Source organism: Ovis aries, chromosome 8 (genome assembly GCF_016772045.2).
Source record: "Ovis aries strain OAR_USU_Benz2616 breed Rambouillet chromosome 8, ARS-UI_Ramb_v3.0, whole genome shotgun sequence".
Lineage (NCBI taxonomy): Eukaryota > Metazoa > Chordata > Mammalia > Artiodactyla > Bovidae > Ovis > Ovis aries.
Window position 1 is genome coordinate 73,245,589 of NC_056061.1, and position 15,337 is coordinate 73,260,925.

A 15,337-nucleotide genomic window follows, 5' to 3' on the forward strand; every position below is an offset into this window, starting at 1 on the left:
ATTCTCCTGGGGCTCCTTTCCATTCTCCCTGTTACATAGGAGTGACTGTTGCTATTTAAAGCAGAGGGCACATTGACAATTCTGTTCAATAGTCCTTCAATGTCGGTGCTTCTGGCAGTTTCTCTGTCTGGCTGTGGTGGTCTCCGTTGGGTTCACGTGGGTGTGGCAGGGAGCTCCTCTGTGTCGGCCAGGTCCCCTCACCTCTGCTCCACTCCAGGACCCCAGCCTGGAAAGACAGGTAGCCTCAATGGGACCAGTGTCTTTCCTTCAGATTTTCCAGAGGCATTTTCCTTCCAGATCTTTGTGGGCCCTTAAAGCGTGTGTAGGGATCAAGCATTAGTGTCTCTAGGACTGATGAAACGGCCCTGTTGGTTTAAGTCGAGTGCAGTCTGGGGATGCTCCAGGCAGAAAGAGGATTATGCATTTATCTCCCTTTCTACTGTGAAACAGGAGGGTCAGCAGAACGATACAGGTGAATAGGAACATATCTGTGCAGGAACAAATATATTCTGAAAGTATAAGCTCAGAAGATTATTCTTTGGAAGATTTGTGGAGTCCCAGAAAGGTCTGGGGGCAACCCATGTGGTTTAAAGGGTAATCTCTGTGCCCAGAGATGCCATGTGCCAGCCGACTTACAGGCAGTCCGTGAGCCCACCTGGCCCCCTGGAGCTGGAGCTAACTGGAACTGCCTGGTCGGCCCTCCTGTGATCATCTGCCCTCCCTCTGGGTTCTCCTTTGGCGTGAAATTCATATTGTATGGTGCTTCCCAGGTGGCTCAGTGGTAAAGAATCCACCTGCCAATGCAGGACACTCAGGTTCAATCCCTGGGTCAGGAAGATCCCCTGAAGAAGGAAATGCCACCCACTCCACTATTCTTACTGGGAGAATTCCATGGATAGTGAAGCCTGGTGGGCTACAATCCATGGGGTCGCAAAGAGTCAGACACAATGAGCGACTGAGCATGCGCACATGTTGTAGAGTCTCTCCCCAGAAATGATAGAGGGGACCCATGATTAAGATCTCCCTGAATAAGATCTTTGATCTTTTATTTCTGAAAATGAGATTCAGCCTGAATTAAGAACTCTAATTTCTGTTTTGTAGCTCAGTGATTCTCAATCCTAGCCCAGATATTAGAATTATACGAAGAACTTGAAAATACCAATTGCCAAATGACTTGTCCCCAAACAATTAAGCTGGAATAGTTAAGGATGGTGCCTGGCATCAATATTCCTTAAACACTATTGCAGCGGCATGTGCACTGGGGGTTGAAGACCACTGAGTGGGGGGATGGAGAGGTGGTGAGGGGTCTTACACTGCTGCAGCTTACTTGGTGCTTCGTATGTACAAGTTTTGTTCTAGGGATTTTCATAGAACGAGCTTACCCTCATGTACTCCTTACAGTGAACTGTAAGCTTATTTTGTTTCCAGAGATGTGTATATGGAAAACTTTGAGGAGGTAGAGCAGTTTATTCAGAGTGGAATGCCCCTTTTGGAGATATTCTTAGACTTAACCTGCTCATCTAGGTGCACTGTATCTGGTTTTTCATAACATTGTTCTAGTAAGTGCACCTACAGTAACTCCCAGGTATTTGGACTTAACACCTTTGCACATAATACACGTGGTCTTTCATTTATATTAACAATACCAACAGTCTTGCTGGGAGGTCTCCACCAGGAAAAGCCAGGTAGCGGGGTGAGATGTAGAATGTGTTCTCACTTAGCTAGTCCGAAAGTCTGAGATCACTTGTTCTAGTGAGGGCATTTCTAAAACCATGAAACCACCAATAGTTTGTTGTCAGTGGTTCTGGTATATAGCTAGATCAGTTTCAACCCACATATAGAGCCACAAAACCACTACCCGCATCAGGACTGTTGTTGTCCAGTTGCTAAGTCAGGCCCTGCTCTTTGCGACCCCGTGGACTGCAGCATGCCAGGCTTCCCTGTCCTTCACTATCTCCTGAATTTGCTCAAATTCATGTCCGTTGAGTTAGCGATGCTATCTAACCATCTCATCATCTGCCACCTCCTTCTCCTTTTGCCTTCAATCTTTCCCAGCATCAGGGTCTTTACCAATGAGTCAGCTCTTCACATCAAGTGGCCCAGAGTATTGGAGTTTCAGCTTCAACATCAGTCCTTCCAATGAATATTTAGGGTTGACTTCCTTTAGGCTTTGATCTCCTTACTGTCCAAGGAATTCTCAAGAGTCTTCCTTTAGGCTTTGGTCTCCTTATTGTCCAAGGAATTCTCAAGTCTTCTCCAACACCACAGTTCAAAAGTGTCAGTTCCTCCGCACTGGGCCATCTTTATGGACATAGACCAGCAAGTAGAGTTCAGAGGACTGAAGTGTTGCTTCCTGTCAGTACCACCTTGCTTCCTCCGCCCACCTGAGCAGACTCCGCAAGCTTGGCTTTCTGTAAGAGATTTATCTACATGCCAGCCTGAGTATGTGATTTCTTGGCAGTTTGGAGATAGGTCCTTCTGAAAGTTTGACTGATAATAGGAGTGGAACCATGTGGGGTGTATACCTTTCTTTCTTTCCCTAACTTGACCACATACTGTAATCCTTGATCCCCAGAGGAAGGACTTAAGACCCCAAAAGGAGGCTGAAATCAGAGCTCTGAAAGTGTGGATTAGTTTCTGGGAAGAAATGAAATGATACACCCCTACAGGACCCCAAAGATTACATGGATTGGAGACTGGGATATCGACAGTAGGCATTCACAGGGCAGTGGAGATGGGTGACTGGTAAGCTTTTGTCCTCTGTCCTGACCCCAGACTCTCGTCTGTCTTGCTCACCTTTTCTTTTGATTTGTATTGTGAGTTCTATGCTCAGAGGCCCCAGGGCTGGGGTCTGCCCTCCCTTCTTCACCACTTGACACCCTCCATAGAATCCTCTCTAAGACAGAGCAGCAAGAAGCCTCTTTGATGCCTGGGAGCCTGTTCAGGGAAGCGCTTGGTTACAGCCCTCATCCTTTGATCTCCACAGCGCACAAGTTACCAACTTCAGGTTTGAAAATCCTGAGAATCTCGTTTATTTTGCGCCCTGAAAGTGTAAGATCCTAGGATGAAAAGCTCTACCTTAAACACCAAAAAATAATAACACTTACACCCTAGGAGGATAAAAACTTGCTGTCTCCAGTTAAAGAGATGTATTTTATTTGTGTAGCTTTTCATTTCCTTTTCCATACCTCTGTTACACATGCACGGCCCTTGGAACCTCTGTGTTCTAATGAAGCACAAGAGTGTAGGTGTAGATGGAAGCTCGGGGGGCCGCTGGCGGTGGGAACAATGAGGTCCATGGTTCAGTGCCAGCCCTGGTCATTTCTTTATGTAGAAAGAAGTGATGTCTTATGATGAGGGAGGGAGGGAGGGAAAGAAGAAGGAGCTGACAAAGCAGGGACATTTGACCTGAGCAAAGGGGGTGGACAAGAGCTTTTTCTGGTAGAGGAAAGAGCCAGTTCAAAAGGTCCCTAGCTGACAACAGATTCCTGCATCCTGGAGCAGAGCAAAGGCTGTTGTCCTGGTGGCAAGTGTGGCAGGAGACAGGTTCTGAGTCATTTAGGGTTAGACACCATGGTACGGAATTGATTATTTTGTTCTTAGAGAAACAGATTTTAAGCAGAGGGCTAACATGGCCAGAGTAATAAAGTTAAAAGATCCCTCTGGTTGCTGTGTGGTCGGGGAGAAAACTGACAATCAATGAAGAGAAGGCTCGTCCCTCTCTGGTGGCCCAGAGGGGTTGGTGAGAAGTGGTCTGACTTAAGTAATATTTTGAAAGCTGAGCCAACAGGGCTTGCAAATGGGTTGGTATGGATGGGAGAAGGGAAAGAGATGGATCAAAGCTGACAAAGGCTTTGAAGCCTGTCTTGGAAGGAATGTGTTGTATAGCCTGATATAGACGACAGGAGAAATAGCGATTTGGGGGACCTAATAGAAGCAAATAAAGGGTTCTGTTGGGACTTCCCTGCTGATTCAGTGGTTAAGAATCCACCTTGCAGTGCAGGGACTTGGGTTTGAACCCTGATCAGAGAACTAAGATCTCACATGCAGGCGAGTATCTCAGCCCAAGTGCTGCAACTACTGAGCCCCTGCGCCACTACTAGGGAGCCTGTGCCCGCAACAAAGATCCCGCGTGATGCAAGGGAGTCTGCGAACCACAGCTGAGACCTGACCCGGCCAAGTCAACAGATGACTAATGGACTTAGCTAATCAATAAAAAGAGTTTTGTTTGGACGGAGAGATGTGAGATACCCATAGGCATCCAGGCTGAGGTGCTAAAGAATCAGTGAATACACATGTCCGGAATCCAAGGTACTAGTCAGGCATTGAACTCATTCATTTCAGGAGTTCCTGGGCACTTTGGTTTTTACGGAGACTTCCCATATTTTAGAAGTGTTTAGCGGTTGGGCTCCCTTTGATTCCTGGGATGAACACCTGGAGAAGATGCTGGAATGTGTTGGGATTCCTCACATTCCTCCTGGGGAAAACATGTTTACATGATGAGCAGGCGGGACCCTCTGTGGCCATCCTGACCACTTAGGGTGGAGTCCCTCTGAGTATGTTGCTAGACTTAGGCAACCATTTCTCTGTATTCTTTTCTGCACATCTTCTTTCCTAAGTCATACATATATCTATATATAGAGATCAACTTCCTGCTCAAGTATGTTCCCCATGGAGTGCTGCACAATAATTAAGATCTAGCAAATTATGAATCCTGTTCACATTTCAAAGTTTCCTGAAAGTAACCCAATCACAAGCATTCCAGGTGTTTGTGTGTGAGTGTCATATACATGAAAATTTGACCCCACTGTCCTTCTTATACAAACAGCCAGTTAGATTACAGTCATTGTACACATCATGTAGATAGTAAATCAGAAGACTAGGAAGAAACAGGGGTTGGATAATGCCTCAGAAAGGGGAAAAAAAATCTATAAGCCAAACAGCACTTATTTATTACGTTTAGATAAGTTTCCCCACTTGAACTGTCCCTAGCTTAAACTCTGCTCCTCCTTTTTATTCTTACTTTTTAAGTTCTTTTTGCCATCTCCTGAAAAAAGCACCTTTTATTGACCTTATTCCCTAATCTACTGTCTTCTGTAAGTCTCCTGGCATTTTGAATATTTCCTACATTTTGCTCTGTTAGAAAGTCTGGTCATCTTCACTTTCCCGCTAAACTCACCACATCACTGGCTCCCCTACACGATCAAACATGGTGCCAGCTGGTGGCACTGGTGGTGCCCAGGCTGTGCAAAAGCAGGAGACAGCAACACTCCAGGTGGGCTCTTCAGAAGAGCAGGTGCCAAGTACCTTCTGGAAAAACCAGTCTCCCTTCCTATCTGCAGCTTAACAGCTGTGGGTCTGTGAGCAAGTTGCTGGGTTTCTCCAGGCTTCTGTTCTCTTCTCAGTAATTGGGGATCATTCTAACCCCCTCTGATGTTTGAATTAAGTGAATGAATACCTTTAAAACACTTAGTAGAGTACTTGCTACCCAGAAGGAATTCAGTAAGCTTTAGTTCCTATCAGAAACCCCCTGAGTCTTTATCCCTCAGGAAACAATAACCACACACTCTGAAAACACACACATACCACTAAGTGGCTATTAGTGAAGACAAATCAAGCTTCGGAAGCAAGTTAGACTGAGAAGATGAAGGGAAATTGATAATCAAGACGAAGTAGAGAAACAATGCAGCGGTTCTCCAAGTGTGGTTTCCGGACAGCAGCATCACGTGGGAGCTTGGTAGCAATGCAGATTCTCAGAGCTACTGTGATGCTAGGGGTAAAGAACCTGCCTGCTAATGCAGGAGACATAAGAGACGTGGGTTTGATCCCTCAGTTGGGAAGATCGCCTGGAGGAAGGCATGGCAGCCCACTCCAGTATTCTTGGCTGGAGAATCCCATGGACAGAGGAGCCTGGCAGGCTACAGTCCATAGGGTCACAAAGAGTTGTACACGACTAAAGCAACTTAGCATGCGCATGGGCACTGAATCAGAACTCTGAGAGTGGGATCGGGCAGTCCGAGTGTTAGCAGCCTCTGCAGGTAGTTCTGATGCGTGTTGAAGCTGGAGAACCAGTGGCCTAAAGTAAACCTAGCAGATATTGGGTGGGGAATAATGGTCTGTGTCTGTGTGCATACACACCGTGGTTGGTAGAACGTTTGTAGCTGCTGAAGCTATTAATCAAGCCTGGTAGTATCAGCAAAATGTCACCAAATTGGAGATTAATTACCCATTTTCCTTTGGTACTGTTGTCTGAATAGGAATATAACTAAAAGACTTATTTTCCATGACTTTGCACTCAATGCATTTGGGATTGAAAACTATTAAGTCATCAACTTTTTCTTCTTTTTTTTTTTTTTTTCTAGGAAATTCCACTTACTTGGATGACCATGGACCACCTCCTAGTAAGGTAAGATCTTTGCTTATGCTATAAAACCCCTTTTCCTTCTCTCAGTACCTATAGCCTCCAACAACCCCAGCCACATCCCCCTTGGCCCGGAGTTGTTCATAAGAAGGTAGTAGGTATGGGTGTCAAGTTCATCTTTGATTAATAGTGAGTAAAAAAAGGAAGCATGCAAAGAATATAAAAATGGGTAAAAATAATATTGGTATGTTAACATCTTTTCACCCATGTTTCTTACTTCTAGCAGGATGGCAATGAATCCCAGAATTGATGAGGCCAGGGTTCCAGATAAAGGTCCCTTGAGTGTCCCCTGAGGGAGCAGGAGGCAATGTTTATTTCATCAGTAGCTGTCGCTGTCCCAGGCAGGGGAGCCTCAGGGCTGAGTTAGGACTTCTGGCTGTTTCTCCTGGTTGCTGCCTCCTGTGCCTCTGTATCCTTGCTGGCCCATGATGTGGGGTCCACAACCCAGCCCCCTCACGCCTTCAGGCCTTGGGCCAGACTCATGCCTGCCCCTTCCTCCTTGGCCTGGCTTACCTGGGCTACTCCACTCAGGGTTCAGTCCCCTGGAGCCAGCCTTCTCCGCCAGTGTCCTTTCAAGGCTGGCCTGGCCTGGCTGGCACAAGCACTTCTGCTTTTAGAAGCAATATTGGCATGATTTATAAGGGTCAGAACTATCCAGTGAAGTGTAGTTCCCCACAACTATCTACTTTCTTAACCTCAGTGAAAACCAAATATTAATCTACTGAAAAAGGAGAAAAATATAGATGTTCTTTGATCACTTAAGGTGATGTCACCAAAGTGCTGTTGTAAGTACATAGTGAGAAAATCAAGCACTCACCTTAGAGGCTTAAAACTAGTTTTGAATTTATGGGTTCTAAAGAATAACTCTACCATGTTTAAGACCACAAGGTATTTCTGGAGTTGGTAGAACTCTAGATAGAGCATATGACATTGAACAGATAACTTGATATGTCAAGCTTTAATTTTTTTGATGTGCAAAGTGGGTTAAAAATATGACCCACAGTAAGGGCATCTAAAAGGACTGAGTGAGTTGATATATGACAAGCCCTCAGCCCCTAGCATGTGATAAGTGTTAAATAAACGGTAGCTAGTGTTAACTAGACTGGAATAGCATTAAGATTATTGATGAATGGTACAGTGATATTTATCATAGTGGTGAATGGTGTATCACTTGGTCCACTGCATATGTGCTGAATGCCTGTGATGCTGCAGGCACTAGGAATACAGATATGAAACAAAACAAGAACAATGACAAGGCAGTTCCTACCCTGTAGAAACAAAGGAATATAGCGGATTAGACACCATCTGAGGATGAGGAGTGCATCTAGCTCATCTCAGTATCCTCACATCCTTGGGTTTAGCCTCGATACACGGAGAAGCACATCCTGACTGTTCATTAATTTTCACTAAACTGGACCGCGGGATCCAGAGCTGGAATCTGAATTAGGTCTCCTGGCTCCCATCCCAGGTTCTTTCCACTCGGCCAGTATTCTCAAACTTTAGCTTGCATCAAGATTTCCTGGAGGCTTGTTAAAACACGGATTTCCAGGCCCAGACCCCTAAGTGTCTGATGCAGTAGGTCCAGGGTGGGATGGGAGAATTTGCATCTTTAACCAGCTCCTGAGCGATGGTGAATACTGCACGTCTGGGGACCACATTTGAGATCCACTGCTCTCAAACCATGAATATCAAGAAAATCGGCTCTTGTTGTTTTTACTGCCAATAGCCTAGAGAGAGTGGCATGGCTTCTTGCATAAAAGCTATTAATTAATAATGATGACTCACCATTGTAACCTTTCTTGTGGTGAAAACATATTTTCTTGGTCAATAACCTATCCCGGAGGGAAAATAAGTGGGTGTGGGGAAGGATGATGTGGACAGCCTGCTATGGTCCTTTACCTCTTAACTGTGTTTCTCTCCTAAGTTGGGCCAAGTAAGCCCTCCCCACCCCCAACTCCCTCTGCTCTGCAGGGAAAGGGGCTAGGTGACTCAGCATGTGGGGCATGTCAGGCCGTTACTTTGGGTTCCAGGTCTGATAAACAGGATTTTACTTGGTCAGAAGACCCAGGCCCACTTCCCATAAACTTACCTCCTGGAGCTCAGTCCTTGGTGACTCACCTGGAACTATTCCTTTAGCCTGTCTAGGGGCCTTGCTCTTGCCAAGTTGGCCATCTTGCCTACTTCTTTGCTAGTCTGGTGGTGCCTGGATTCTATATTTGCTGGGCTCTCGCCCCTTGATCCCATAGCGCTTTCCTTGGCTCTGCATTCTCCACTTCCTACTAATCTTCACCCCTCTCTCTTCTGTCACTCCCAACCAAGACTTAACCATGATGCACAGGTCATATCAGACCATTTTAGGTCATTTTCAGAATAAATCCAGTCTTACAAACTCCACTCAAGTTTTAAAACTGTGAGTATGATCTCTTTCAGCCAGCAGAGATTATAGGTAATACAGCAGTGATTATATAATACAGATTCTTTCACTATAACTGTATTTTCATTATCTAGGAGTGGAGTAGCAAAACCCCTCTTCACTTTCTAAGCAGTAGCCGAAAAAATAAAAATGAGTAAAAATAATATTGGTACATTAACATCTTTTCATCCATGCTTATTACCTCTGGCAGTGTGGAAATGAACCCCAGAAGTGATGAGGTCAGAGTTTCAGATAAGGGTCCCTTGAGTGTCCCCCGAGGTGAGGCCTAGGTAGTTTAAGTCTGTAGACCACTGGTGTATTCAGGGACACAGTGGTATCAGGGAATAAGGACTCACACACGTGTGGCCTCCAGAGTGAACCCCCAGTCTGGCAGTAGGAAGCACGACTGAGTCCAGATCCACAGTTTTCATATTTGTTTAGCACTCAGAAATAACTTTTTGATGCCAAGACTGAAAGAGCTGTGATCTAGATAAAGTAGGACTTTGAAACCCTGAAAATGGACTGAGGTTTACAGGCGAGTTCTCATTTTATTGCAAGTTTAGTTCCACAAGTTTCGCATTCCACAAGTAATTACCATTTAGGAATTGGGGTGTGTGCCACATGGCTCATCCAGGGCCCAGGGCTTCATTCTGTCTAGTTTTTTTCATAGAAAAGAACCAAATGCCTCTGACTTTGACTTGTTTTTCAAATCCGCTTTAACCTCCCAGTTTTTGATCTAAGTCATTATTCAAAGGCAGATGTTAATGTTTTCTTTTGTCGACTGCTTTTTACAACCACTATGTGTGTACGCAGAATTTAGTGGTTGAAGGTTAGAGCCCTACTGAGACTGAACAGGGAGGTTTCTGCTGAATGAACTAGAAAGATACTTTTGAGTACAAAAACAGGGGTGACACAACAGTGTAGTGTGATCCCACGTCTTAAAACTTGTATGCACACGTCTGTGTGTACACAGAGAGAAGCCTGGGAGAATAAAGATGTGTAGTCCGGATGGTGAGATTTTTAGGAGGTTTTTTAACTCATTTCCTTATTTTTTGTATAAATTTGAGTTCATTGAAGTGATGCTTGCTCAGTCTAAAAATTGGGTAGGGCTAGGGGAATGCCACCACCTCTACCCCACCAACCCCGCCAAAGGTGTTGTGAGCTGCTGGCATTGGCAGTGATAAATTCTGGAGGTAGCAAAAAGGACACAGATATTATTTCACATACATGGGGCTCCCAAATCGAATAGATAAGGAGAGCTGATCTAAGCAACTCAAGAAAAATAAAATCTCTATCCATCACTGATGTCTATCATTTCTTATGTGCTAAGCACTCTGCTAAGCACCTTGCACGGAAGTTTAGTCTCTATAAAACTTACAGGCTTCCCTGGCGGCTCCATGGTAAAGAATCCACCTGCCGAATGCAGGAGATGCAGGTGTGATCCATGGGTTGGGAAGATCCCATATGCTACGGAGCAGCTAAGCCTGGGTGCTGCAACTACTGGGCCTGTGCTCTCGAGCCTGGAACCACAACTCCTGAGCCCACGTGCCACAGCTACCATAGCCTGTGTGTCCTAGAGCCATGCTCTGCAACAGGAGAAGCCATGGCAATGAGGAGCCCTCATACTGCACCCAGAGAGTAGCGCCCACTTGCCCCAACTAGAAAAACCCTTACAGCAAAGAGACTCAGCACAACCAAGAATAAATAAATAAATAAATAAATAAAATATTAGAAAGAAATCTATAGAGGGACTTCCCTGGTGGTTCAGTGGTTAAGACTTCACCTTCCAAGGCAGGGGTTGTGGGTTCGATCCCTGATTGGGAGCTAAGATTCCACGTGCCTCGTGGCCACAAAACCAAACCATAAAACAGAACCAATATTGTAACCAATTCAAGAAAAGACTTAAATAGTCCACATTAGAGAAAAAAATCTTTAAAAAGCTCTGAAGAAGAAGTAGTTATTTAATCCTTATTTTGCAGATGAGGGAACTGGATCTTAGGGAGGCTGAAAAACTTGCCAGAGGGATACACTAAGTATTGGACTTGTGACTCCAGCCCAGGACTGTGTCTGTAGCTCTAGGGTTCACTTTTAACCATTCCAAGATGACTAATTTAATATAAAGACAGTAATTTTTGACCTTATTTCTGGAGGTTTACCCTTTTATTATATATAAGTTCTCTGGCATTTTAGCTAATACAATAAACAAGCTTTAATTCTCAGTATACCAGAAAAATAGTCATCACCATTTACTATTGGGTCCAATGGAACTTTTAAAAATATCAATGCAGTGAGTATTTTTCTTCTTTTTCCTTCCAATCACCGTTATATACATACCCACCATCAGCATTTGCTCATTTACATACTGTATATAGAGTAAATGTTGATATACAGACATTATAAAAGGTGAAAAAAGACGGTCCCATGTTCATTTAGCAAAATGAGATGGTCTAGGGTTTTTTTTTAAGCCTTTTATTTTGTATTGGGTTACAATGGCACCCCCACTCCAGTACTCTTGCCTGGAAAATCCCATGGATGGAGTAGCCTGGTAGGCTGCAGTCCATGGGGTCGCTAAGTCGGACATGACTGAGTGACTTCACTTTCACCTTTCACTTTCATGCATTGGAGAAGGAAATGGCAACCCACTCCAGCGTTCTTGCCTGGAGAATCCCAGGGATGGGGGAGCCTGGTGGGCTGCCGTCTATGGGGTTGCACAGAGTCGGACACAACTGAAGTGACTTAGCAATAGCAATAGTTGATTAACGATGTAGTAATTTCAGGTGAGTAGCAAAGGGACTCAGCCATACGTATACTTGTATCCATTCTCCCTCAAACTCCCCTCAGGATGGTCCAGGTTCTTATTGCAAAATATCGTTTGTGTGTGTTAGTTGCTCAGTCATGTCTGACTCTTTGCAACCCCATGGGCTGTAGCCCACCAGGCTCTTCTGTCCATGGAATTCTCCAGGCAAGAATAGTAGAGTGGGTTGCCATTCCTTTCTCCAGGGTATCTTCCCGACCCAGGGGTCGAACCTGGGCCTCCTGCATTGCAGGCAGATTCTTTACCATCCGAGCCATCAGGAAAGCCCAGGTATTGTCTGATGAAGTCCGTACTCTTGACGTCCAAGTGCATGGGAATACCATAGTTTCTTTTTGTCCTTAGAAATATGTTGTTCCCTCATAGACATTTTAGCTTGAAAGAATTAATGTCATCATCTGAAGACTCATGGTCTGAGGTTTCACTTTCATGATCAATTGAATTTCATCAGCATCTTCAAGGTCTTGAGTGCTGAGCTCTGACTCTGAGCATTCTTTTCTGATTTTTTTAATGCCTGGGAAACCTCTCCAACCATCGATTTCCTTCTCTTTGTCATCAGAGGTGAGAAGGAAACATTCCGAATTCTCCACTATATTCAATGAATATTAAAAACAAACCACAAAGATGGTGTTTCCAGTCTTCTGCTAAACCTTTCATAAAGATGATGCAACACTTTAGGCAGCAAAATAAAATATGAAGAGTGATGCAATAGCGACAAGTTATTTTCTTTAATGAATCGTTCTAAGCCTGCAGTGTTCAGTACAGGAGCCCTTAGGTTCATATAGCCATTTAAATTAACTAAAATTCAAACAGTAAACATTCATTTCTTCAGTTGCCTTAGTCACATATCACATTCTTTGTAGCCATGTGCAGCTAGTACTACGGTAGTGAGCAACACAGAATAAAACATTTCAATCATCACTGAACAGCAGTGTGCTGCTGCTGCTAAGTCGCTTCAGTCGTGTCCAACTCTGTGCGACCCCACAGACGGTAGCCCACCAGGCTCCCCCGTCCCTGGGATTCTCCAGGCAAGAACACTGGAGTGGGTTGCCATTTCCTTCTCCAGTGCATGAAAGTGAGAAGTAAAAGTGAAGTCGCTCAGTCGTGTCCGACTCCTAGTGACCCCATGGACTGCAGCCCACCAGGTTCCTCCGTCCATGGGATTTTCCAGGTAAGAGTACTGGAGTGGGGTGCCATTGCCTTCTCCAGAACAGCAGTGTAGTTCTAAGCTATTCCATCATCTTCCATTTTTTTCTATTACTTTAGTCTTTTTAAAGCATACTTGGGAATAATTGATGCATAATTGGTTGGTAATTGTTTTAGGATGATGAACTAGCAAAATGTTTCAAGATATAAGGAGAGAAATCATTTGAGACTCCATAATGGGTCTTAAATTTTTAAAAGAGGCTAGCAGATCCTATTATATGGTAATTACATTATACTACATACTATATAATAATATTATTATCTAATTATAATTACATTATATGGTCCTATTATATGATAATTGCAAGGTTGGATGAGTTTTATTCTTTTTATTTTTTTAACAAAATGTATATTTTCTTTGGAACATCTCTAAGAAAGAACTAAAATCAAGAAATATTAATCCATACAAGAAGTTAGAACTGCTCAAAAAAAAAAAAAAAATCCGCAAACCTAAAACACTAAAACTGATTCCAGGGAATCCTGGTGTTTATTGAGACTTAAGATAGATTACTGACACCTGCATTTGTATACAAAAGTATTCTGACATATAATGCATATATGTTATTTTTGTATGTAAAGTAATATGCTACCTAATTTAGTATTTGAGAGTCTATTTTTAAATGGCTTCATTAGAAAAGGGTTTACAATTTGTTATGCTATAAAATCTCCAAATGAATAAGAAGTGGTAGTATTAATTGAGGTGACATTTATTTGCACTTAGCAGTATCTACTACTACTAATGCTACTACTAAGTCGCTTCAGTCATGTCCGACTCTGTGCGACCCCATAGACAGCAGCCTACCAGGCTCCCCCGTCCCTGGGATTCTCCAGGCAAGAACACTGGAGTGGTTGACATTTCCTTCTCCAATGCATGAAAGTGAAAGTGAAGTCTCTCAGTCGTGTCCGACCCTCAGTGACACCATGGACTGCAGCCCACCAGGCTCCTCTGTCCATGGGATTTTCCAGGCAAGAGTACTGGAGTAGGGTGCCATATCTGGCAATGAACAGTTGCTCAATGAAGGTTAGTTCTTCTTACCCACTCCCCCGCCAGAAATTAATTTCCCTTTGTGTGCTCAGTCACTCAGTCATGTCCAACTCTTTGTGACCCTATGGACTGTACCTCACCAGGCTCCTCTGTCCATAGAATCTTCCAGGCAAGAATACTGGAGTGGGTTGCCACTTCCTACTCTGGGGGATCTTCCCCACCCAGTGATGAAACCCACATCTCTTGCATCTCCTGCATTGGCAAGTGGATTCTTTACCACTAAGGCCACCCGGGAAGCCCTAATTTCCCCTTTATTGTTTTCAGTTGTGCAGTCATGTCTGACTCTTTGTGACCTTATGGGCTGCAGCATGCCAGGCTTCCCTGTCTTTCACTATCTTCTGGAGTTTGTGCAAACTCATGTCCATTGAGTCAGTGATGCCATCCAACCATCTCGTCTTCTGTCGTCCCCTTCACCTTCTGCCTTCAATCTTTCCCAGCATCAGAGTTTCCCTTTAGTATCAATTAATTAATGAGTGACTACTTTGTCCTGGGAATCTGGGAGACATGACAAAAACTGAAGATAATCCCCTGCCATATTATAAGGACTTCCCTGGTGGCTCAGACGGTAAAGTGTCTGCCTACAGTGCAGGAGACCCGGGTTCAATCCCTGGGTCGGGAAGATCTCCTCGAGAAGGAAATGGCAACCCACTCCAGTATTCTTGCCTGGAAAATCCCATGGATGGAGGAGCCTGGCAAGCCACAGTCCATGGGGTCACAAAGAGTCGGACACAACTGAGCGACTTCACTAATATAATCTAGTTAAGATTTCAAGGAACTGAAGACTATGATAGCACATGGTTCTGTGGTGGATGTATTCATTAGTCTAAATGATCCTGTGCAGACACCCATTCATTCATTCAGGCGTGTACTGTGCACCAGATTTGTGTTGGACTCTGCTAGGTGCTGAGGCCATAAGGCTGCAGAAGGCACGGTCCCTGCCCTCAATGAGTTTGGACTGTAGTCGGAAAGACAGGCTAGTGCACAGACCCAATCAAATACATTAAGTAGGTGGCTAGGTGCTATGATAAGGATGAATCCAGGAGGTTCTGCCTGACCTTCCCTCCAAGTGGGAGCCCTGAAAATGGAGTAGGAGGAACAAACCAAGTCAAAGAGTCTGGTACAGACAGGGTGAGGGGGATTGGGTCTCGCTACTGGGATTTGATGAGTGGTGTGTGGAAAATTGAGTTATGAACTGCTTTGAGGAGCTTGGCTTTAACAGGAAGGAGTGAAAAAATGACATCCAAGGAGATGGAGACCACATTGACATAATTGTATCGTAGGAAAAAGTTATCTAGGAGGGAAAGAGTGAAGAGTGACAAATTCAGTTCTGAATTGACCTGTATCCCTCAAAAGACATGGTGTAGTCCAAACCGCAGGAATCTGGGAATTCAGTCTTCTTTGGAAATAGTCTCTTTGCAGATGTCATAACATTAAGATGAG

The 15,337-nt window shown here is 44.3% G+C and overlaps 1 protein-coding gene across 2 annotated transcripts in view; it reads left to right on the plus strand.

Moving 5' to 3' along the window:
• UST (uronyl 2-sulfotransferase) overlaps positions 1–15,337 on the plus strand; it is a 314,331-nt gene that overhangs the window by 127,545 nt on the left and 171,449 nt on the right. For both annotated transcript variants that reach the window (XM_027972539.2, XM_042253586.2), the window contains exon 2: positions 6,363–6,406. In XM_027972539.2, coding sequence (XP_027828340.1) covers positions 6,363–6,406 — 44 coding nt within the window. The remainder of the gene's footprint in view (positions 1–6,362; positions 6,407–15,337) is intronic.